At 53.7% G+C, this 8,348-nt stretch overlaps 1 protein-coding gene across 2 annotated transcripts; it reads right to left on the bottom strand.

The window, feature by feature from the left end:
* Nucleotides 1-83: 83 nt before the first annotated feature.
* On the bottom strand, nucleotides 84-6,192 carry CENPT (centromere protein T). Of its 2 annotated transcripts, none has more exons than XM_009196708.3 (13): nucleotides 5,542-6,192; nucleotides 4,360-4,450; nucleotides 4,132-4,219; nucleotides 3,916-4,012; nucleotides 3,659-3,795; nucleotides 3,481-3,517; nucleotides 3,131-3,273; nucleotides 2,306-2,464; nucleotides 1,681-2,004; nucleotides 1,338-1,431; nucleotides 594-770; nucleotides 401-505; nucleotides 84-317 (listed from the first exon to the last, which is right to left on the bottom strand). In XM_009196708.3, exons 1-13 carry the CDS (start codon nucleotides 5,649-5,651, stop codon nucleotides 194-196), a joined length of 1,686 nt encoding a protein of 561 aa, XP_009194972.2. In that variant the 5' UTR covers nucleotides 5,652-6,192; the 3' UTR covers nucleotides 84-193. The 2 variants fall into 2 exon arrangements, with proteins under 2 accessions (XP_009194972.2, XP_009194973.1); XM_009196709.4 differs by having other exon boundaries at nucleotides 4,360-4,470; nucleotides 5,542-6,189.
* Between the last annotated feature and the right edge of the window lie 2,156 nt (nucleotides 6,193-8,348).

Here is an 8,348-nt window from a genome sequence, read left to right as displayed (position 1 = left end):
TCCAGACTGTGCTGGGGAGTTGTGGGGGGGAATCAGTCCTCCTTGCCTGGCTGGCCCCAGGACATGCACTAAAATGCAGAATATTCTGTTTATGACACTTTATTGATGCTGGGGGGGTGGGGAGGAGACCTGGAGAAATATGTGGGGGCAAGAGGCCCCAGGTGGGGACAGGGAAAGTGTCGAGGCCTGGCCACTACTGGGCAGGGAAGACAGAGTTGCCACTGTACGCACAGGGGATGAGCAGCTGCCGGTACTCCAGGGGCAGGTGCCGCTCCACTAGCACGTGCAGTGAGACTTGGTCAGTGACCAGGCCCTGCCTGCAGTGGAGGAAGAGAAAGGACAGGCAGAATCAGCGCCAGAGCTCCCCCAGCCAGCACCCCCACACCTTCCGCCCTCTCACCGCCGCATCAGCAGCTCCAGGTCCTCTGGCTTCACAGTCTTGCGGCCAGCATGAGCAGCAAATACCTCCAGGTCATCACAAAGATGCTGGAAATATTTATCTAGGCTGCCAAGAAGGTGGGGATAGAGCAGGCTGAACAGTCTGATCATGACCTAAGGGGTTCCTCTCCCTACCCCACGTGCCCAGGACTCACCACTTCTCCACCATCTCAAGAGCCTTCCTCTCCATGGGCATCTTGGCAAAGAAGCTAAAGAGTTTCACATAGTGGCTCAGTCCAGCCTTGTGGGGATCTTGCCGGGGCCTGGGGCCGGTGGTCCGGGGCCTAGGGGGACGCCTGACCAACAGAGGCTCTGCAGGCTCTGAAGATAAGCTGAGGGCAACAGTGAACAGAGGGAGCTGAACTTGCCTCAGGAGGCCCTTATTCAAGGGCAAGTCTTGCTGGCTCCTGCTGAGGCTGGGGACCATGTGGCCCTTGGCCAGCCAGGACCAGCAGCCCTGACCACCTGCTGAGGGGCAGCTGGGTCAGGGGGCCACAAAGAGGCCAGTCTTTCCCTGGGGCTCTGTTCCTCCACAGTCGACTTGACATCCTAGTTCAGGCTTATCTGTATTGATACCTGCTTGGGTCCATGATCCCAGGCCTTAGAATGGACAGTCTCTTCCCTTACCCTACTGCTGCCTTTCCCGATTCTGCTAATCATCCTCCAGGAAGACTTTTCTGACTACAAACCGACCACATACTTTCCCCTTTCCCCTCACCCAGGCTTCTCTAAGCTCTGGAGGCAGGGGTGCTCTTGGTGAGCTCTCCCCAGCCCAGCTCCGGCTGCTCTGCTAGGTAATCATCTGCATACCCGTAGGAAGGGGGAGGACCCTATGTACACAGCGTACCCAATGCTCCCTTCCCAAGAGGCCCATGAGGAATGGGGTTGTGGGATCTTACACTGCAGCACCAGGCGGTGGGGCTGGCTCAGGAAACTGATGATGTCGCCTGGCCTGGAGAGACTCAGGGGTGCTGGAGGCCGACTCTGGACTTGCTACAAAGGAAGAAGGATGGGGTCACAGGAATTCCAGGCCTGACCATCTCACCCAGGCCAGCACAGCCACAGTATTTCTGTCCTGTTTCTGGTGGAACCCATCTAGCTCCAGCCAAGCGGGTGCCCCTCAGAGTCTCCCTGAACCCCTACCACCACCAGTGCCCGGAAACACAACCCAGGCAAGGCCTTTCTGTGTGCTGGGGCCTGAACACAGCTGTCACCAGTCACCCCCTGCACTGGGCCTCTTACCTGCCCTGCTAGAGGCATCCTCATCCCCTGAAGATGCTCCTGGCCCCTCGGCCTCAGCAGTCCCCTGGGATCCCTCTGCTTCTGTCACCTGTGTATGTCCCTCGGGCTCTTCTGCCCTGCTGGGTCCTTGTGCTCCTGTTGCCTCCATTTCACTCACACTCACACCTTCTTCTTCCATCTTTTTCTCTGCCTCTTCAACTCCACTGTGTAAGGGCTCTACTTCATCTTCTCCGGAGACACCACTGCTGGTGCTCAGGAAGCCCAGAGCAAAGGCATCGACCTCCTCTGCCTCTCCTGCCAGAAACTGGGCTGGTTTCCCAGGGCCTGAGTGAAGTGAAGAGAATACAGGCTGGAGATGCAGCAGGCCAAGGCTGCATAGCGCAGAGAAGGGTAAAGATGGACTAGCAGACCCAGCCCTGCCCACTGAGGAAAGACAAAGCCAGAGGCAGCACCAGGACATGGATCTGAAGTCTCCTGGCCCAACATAGACTCTGCTCTTAGATGAAGGAGGCAGCCACAGCCAGGGGGCTCTAGGGGCACAGAGGGGCTTGAAGAAGGAAAACCACCATTGTCAATTCTCACCCAAGCTAAGTTTGGCTCCAGGCCATCGGCGCCACACACTCACTATTGTTCTGCAGCCCAGGCCCACTGCTCTGTGTCCTGCGACCTGCAGCCTGCTCAGCGTCTTCAGCCCCAGTGTGAGGCGTGCAGGGCAGGGAGTGATACACGTTGGGGGAGCCAACTGTGGGCTGAGAGAAGGGCTGGGTGTCCTCCAACACAATGTCTGTGGGCAGAGTAGTAACAGGTTTTGAGGCTGTCACATGGAGATCAGGGGCCAGCTGGCTCTCAGCTTATTCCAGACCCACTGGCTGCTACTCAGCATTGCCAGAGCCTGGACAGTGGGCCGCATGAGTTCGCCCTGAGTGGCCTTCAGAGTAAGAAGACGATCTAGCACGTGAGGCCTTATCTCCTACAGCCCTCCTTGCTTACCTTCCTGTTCCTCTGCCTGGCAGTCCCAAGCCCCCACAGCTGCCCACCCACCAGCTGCCCACTTAAAAAACCTCTTCGCTGCTTGTTCTGCTCCTTCTTCCCAAACTCCCTTCTTACCCTGGTGAACTTGTTTTCTGCAATCAGGCTCCCAGGTCAGCTCGAATTGGCCAGCTGATCCTGAAACCTGGCCCCTTTCAAAAAGTTTCAGCCACCACACCACACCCCTTTCCGACCTCCAGCCCTATAGTTTAAGGATATGGGGCCCTGGGAGACACCGAGGGACCAAGGTAAGGGGCCCCCTGTGGAAAGAAAGCAGAAATTCCTTGTAGACCCACTGACCAGAGTTGCTCGCTGTCCGACCCCACCGAGAGGGGTGCAACCCTGACTCAGCATCACCTCCTATCCGTCATGGCAGGGAGAGCTTTCCCCAAAGGCCAGCAGGGGAAAACCTCAGCCTTACTTGGAGGAGCCAAGGAAGTATCTCGCAGGTCCCGCAAAAAGGCACCCACATCTACAGCTCGGCGGGCGGGAGGTCTGCGGGCCAAGCCAGGCCTCTGAACTGACTGTGGCTGAAGAGGTGTGGCAAAGGTCAGGTTGAGGGAGCTGGTGAGAGGAGGGAGGCACAGAGGAGTCAGGTACCTGAGACCCAGTTTGCCCAGAGATCCCTCCATCTGCCCTGGGGCTCTCATCTCTTAGAACAGAGCCAACATGCTGTGAGACTAAAACTGGCAGGGAGTAGTGTGGCCAGATTCCATCCCAGGCAGCACCTCCCTCCCCAAGCCTCTCCTCCACCCACCCCCAGAACAGCACCTGGTGAGGGAAGAGGCATCAGCATTCCCTTGAGGCTCTGTCAGCAACCGGCAAGATAATGTAAAAGAAGAAAACCGTGGTAAGTGATCCAGGCCTGTGAGGGCCCTCTCTCAGGACTCCTCAGCCTCTCCAGAGGACAGGAGGGAGAGGGTAGCAAAAGTGGTGTCCAGGGCCTCACCTTGGGAGAGAGGCAGCCCCTGGTCCACTCCCTGCTGAAACATCGACAGTCTCAGCCTCTGTTTCCTCCTTCCAGGGGCCAGCAGACCTGGAGCCAGGGTTGTGGAGGGCTCGAGCTCAGGAAGTTGCAGCTCCAGGCTATAAGAATGGAGCTTATCTCAGACAGGCCAGGAAGTCCAATTCTGGCTTTGGAACCCTCAAGAAACTCCCTGACTAAGCTGCCCATAGCACAGTCCAAGGGGGTGGAGTTCTGTGTACCTGCCGCGACTGCTCTCTCTTCTGGAGGGTTGGACCACCTGTGGTGCTGGCACTGGCTTCACTACCGACTCGGGCATCAGGATGGAAGATTCTGGGGCTGCAGAAACACCAGGGAGAGGGTGGGGCTGACAGAACAGGTCACCCTGAATGAAAGATACCACAAGACTGGTGTTGGACTGGTACCTAACTCTGACCGGCAGGCCAGCACTCACTCACCAGTTAGTAGGATGTTCTTCAGCAGCGTCCGAGGTGTCTGTTCCTCCAAGTGCCCCCTGGCCTGAACATGGGCTGATCTGCCAATAGACTATCGGCAAAAGCACCAAGCAACCAGTCTGTCCGTTTGCCTTGAGATTTCCTCAAGGTGGGCTCCAGAGCAGAGCTAGACCTTAACCCCCCTCCCCGAGGCAGCCAGGGCCCTTTGGGGTCAGTGGGTGGGGTACTTACCCTGGCTCCACGGGAACGCCCTTTGGCTATCGTCTTTGTTTGGCCACTCAACCTCCTGGAGGAAGCCGTTTCAAGCAGGGCTCTCTGGGCTCTGCGTAAAGACCAGCAACGCTGAGAATTACAGTGAGGAGGGATAGAGAACATAGAGACATGCCTTCATCTGGGTCTTGGTATGAAGGCTTTTTCCCTCAGGGCAAGGGACCCAGAAACCACTTGCCCCTACTGTCGCCCCTGTTCCCAGCCCTATGTCAGCAGTGTGGATGAAGAAGACCCCTGGGGTATGGGAATAGAGACGGCATATGAGTGAACCAACCAGGAGGGGCTGGGAAAGGCTTCACAGAGATGACTTCAGCATAATCACAAAGGGTAAGTAGGGGTTAGCCACACAGACAAGAGGAGCAATTGGAAGAGCATCCATCCCAGACATGAAAGTAACAATCCATGAAGGATATTAAAGTATTTTAAAATCTTTTAAGAACCTGGTACCCCAGACACCTTAGTCTCTGGGTGTTCCCAGGGCGCAGCTCCCACCTCATGGGTGTAAAACCTATAATGAATGGCTTCTCATTCCCTATAAAGGAACTCCATTGTCCCAGTCTGGCAGATGTCATCGTATGCATTCGATGCACCATGAGCTCACCAAAGCCCTCACCCACCGCCACTCCCACCAAGTCAGGCCAAATTCCCTGCTCCTTAGCAAAGTATCTTCCAGTTGCTGCCTCCCAACTTCTGCCCAGGCTGTCCTCTAGCTCCTTTCCCATTTCCAAGCTGGGGACAGTAAGACGATGCGCAGGAACAGTGGGAACCCTCGGGCAAAAAAAAAAAAGTTCAGGGCAAATGCTTAGGCAAACCCTGGCTGGTTTGAGGAAAGCAGCCTAGAGAATAGAGCAGAAGGTGAGATTCTGAGCGCCTATCCTCCATCTCCAGTGGCCGAGCCCCCAAAGACTTGGGATCAGTCAGGCTCTGTGGTCCCGAGGCCTGGCTGCTGGAGCCCTGGGGGCAGGGGCACAAACCGCTGGCCCGGGCCCGGCTAGAGCAATAGAGCCAGTTCTCAGAGTCCCAGGCCCTGCTCCTCTCTGAGACTTAGTTTTCCTCTCGAACAGAGTCGGCCCTAGGTCCCACCCAGACCCCACTCCCCAGTCCCTCTAGTTGCTCAAGTACTCGGGGAGCCCCCTCACATACCCAGCCCGAGCACTCCGGGGTCGCCGCGGGGTGCGCGGGTCCGCTGTATCCAGCACGCGTCGCAGCAGAGTGCGCGGCGTAGGGTCGCCGTCAGGGTTGTGGTCAGCCATCGTCTCGGCCCCGGGCCCTCCTAACCGCCCAGCCAGCAGCAGGGTCCGCCTTCCCGCCGCCACAGTTAAGCTAACTCTCGCGATGCTCTCGCACAGCCCCACGGGAATTGTAGTTCTCGCCCTATCACAGCTCGCGGGGTGGACGGTGATGGTTGCAAACTCGGTCTGCTTTGGAGGCAGCCTCGCTGCGGGTAAACCTCGGTTAATGTAATGCAAGCAGCCCAAGTCTTGGCTTCTTCATCTGTAAATTGAGCTTGATACCCACCTAACAAGAAGCTTATAATGATTCAAGGAGTTAATGTTTAACTCATAGAGTCTAAAACACGGTAAGCCAGGGCATTGGTAACTAGCAGTTGCTATTATTAGAAGGCTCTCTCATTCCCATCTCTCTCTCCGAAGAGGAGGAGAGACGCTTGGGCCAGGAAAAAGAATTTTATCCTACATACGACCTGGTTAGATTTGCATTTGCAGGCTAGGCGGTGGCTCACGCCTGTAATTCCAATACTTTAGGACACCAAGGCAGGAGGATAGGTTGAGCTCAGGAGTTCGAGAGCAGCCTGGGCAACATAGTGAGACCCCTACCCCCTGGTCTCTACAAAAAATAAAAATAAATTAGTCAGGCATGGTGGTGCGCGCCTGTAGTCCCAGCTAATTGGGAGGCTGAGGCAGGAGCATTGCTTGAGCCCAGGAGTTCAAGACTTCAGTGAGTCGTGATCGCACTCCAGTCTGGGCAACAGAGAGAGACCCCGTCTCAAAAAATAATAAAAGCATTTTGAAAAGATCCGCATTTGCAAATCTGTCTATAGGGCCTATCTCTATCAGAAGAGACCAGGAAGCTCCAAGGCTAATAGGCTGTTTGTGATCCAGCACTGATGTTATGATCTCCAAACACGAGCAATTTTGAGATGAATTCCGGCTCTCAAAAGTTCTATTAATGTTTTCCCCATTACCACATCTAGGAAAATAAATAAATAAATAAAAATTGGGTTTTCTTTTGAGACAGATTTTTGCTCTTGTTGCCCAGGCCAGAGTGCAATGGCCCAATCTCGGCTCGCCGCAACCTCCACCTCCCAGGTTCAAGCGATTCTCCTGCCTCAGCCTCCCGAGTAACTGGGATTACAGGCATGCACCACCACGCCCGGTTAATTTTGTATTTTTAGTAGAGATGGCTTTTTCTCTATGTTGGTCAGGCTGGTCTCAAACTCCTGACCTCAGGTGATCTGCCTGCCTCGGCCTCCCAAAGTGCTGGGATTACAGGCGTGAGCCACCGCACCCAGCCAATAAAAATTATTAATGCTAGAGATGCTTACCATATTCTGTTAGTGTTTTCCTCCGTATTTTTCACTGACTGACAATCCCCTCACCTTAAGTTTTCATGGCAACTGAATTAGAACTTGGTTTCTGAGTATTCTGTGGAGTTCGCTTTCGCAGAATCTCCACCAAGACCAAGTGTAAATTATCAGATACCTGACACAGGCATGGGCATATTTGTGCTTGTGTTAAAAAAAAAAACTGAGCCAAGAAGTCCAGGCACGGTAGCTCATGCCTGTAATCCCAGCACTTTGGGAGGGTGAGGTGGGCAGATCACTTGAGGTCAGGAGTTCAAGACCAGTCTGGCCAACATGGTAAAACCCCGTCTCTACTAAAAACACAAAAATTAGCCGGGTGTAGTGGCATACACCTATAATTCCAGCTACTCTGGAAGCTGAGGCAGGAGAATCGCTTGAACCCTGGTAGGCAGAGGTTGCTGAGATCCGGCCATAATACTCCAGCCTGGGCAACTAAGCAAGACTGCATCTCGAAAAAAAAAAAACAAAAATAAGCAAAAAATTAGATTATTGCTTCTCAAAATAAGAGAACTGTAGAGAAAAAGCTATCAATATTCCTTGTCATTTAGATCCAATATGTTATCTGACTCAATTTGCTATCCTTTTGCAGACATATTTCCATGGTTACTACCTAAATGCAGTTGTTTGTTTTTTGTTTTGAAATGTTCTCCTGCCTCAGTCTCCTGAGCAGCTGGGATTACAGGCAGATACCACCATGCCCAGCTAATTTTTGTATTTTTAGTAGAGACGGGGTTTCACCATTTTGGTCAGACTGGTCTCGAACTCCTCATGATCCGCCCACCTCAGCCTCCAAAGTGCTGGGATTATAGGCATGAGCCATGGTGCCTGGTCTGCAGTTTTGTTTTTGTTTTTGTTTTCTAAGACAGAGTCTCACTCTGTTGCCTGAGATGGAGTGCAGTGGTATAATCTCAGCTCACTGCAACCTCTGCCTCCCAGTTTCAAGCAATTCTCCCTGCCTCAGCCTCCCAAGTAGCTGGGATTACAGGTGCCTGCCACCACACCAGGCTAATTTTTTGTATTTTTAGTAGAGACAGGGTTTCACCATGTTGGCCAGGATGGTCTCAACCTCCTGACCTCATGAGCCGCTGCCTCAGCCTCCCAAAGTGCTAGGATTACAGGCGTGAGCCACCACACCTGGCCCCAGCCTGCAGTTTTAAATTATTTATTCATTTACTAGTAAAACCATGAACTACTGAATAATATGGAAAAAAACAAACTTTTTTTTTTTTTTTGAGATGGGGTCTCGCTTTGTTGCCCAGGCTGGAGTGTAGTGGTGCGATCTCAGCTCACTGCAACCTCTGCCTCCTGGGTTCAAGCAATAATCCCTGCCTCAGCCTCCCAAGTAGCT

Source organism: Papio anubis, chromosome 18 (assembly GCF_008728515.1).
Source record: "Papio anubis isolate 15944 chromosome 18, Panubis1.0, whole genome shotgun sequence".
NCBI classification, from domain to species: domain Eukaryota; kingdom Metazoa; phylum Chordata; class Mammalia; order Primates; family Cercopithecidae; genus Papio; species Papio anubis.
Note: the sequence above shows the minus strand (reverse complement) of the source record. Positions and strands in the feature narration are given on the sequence as shown.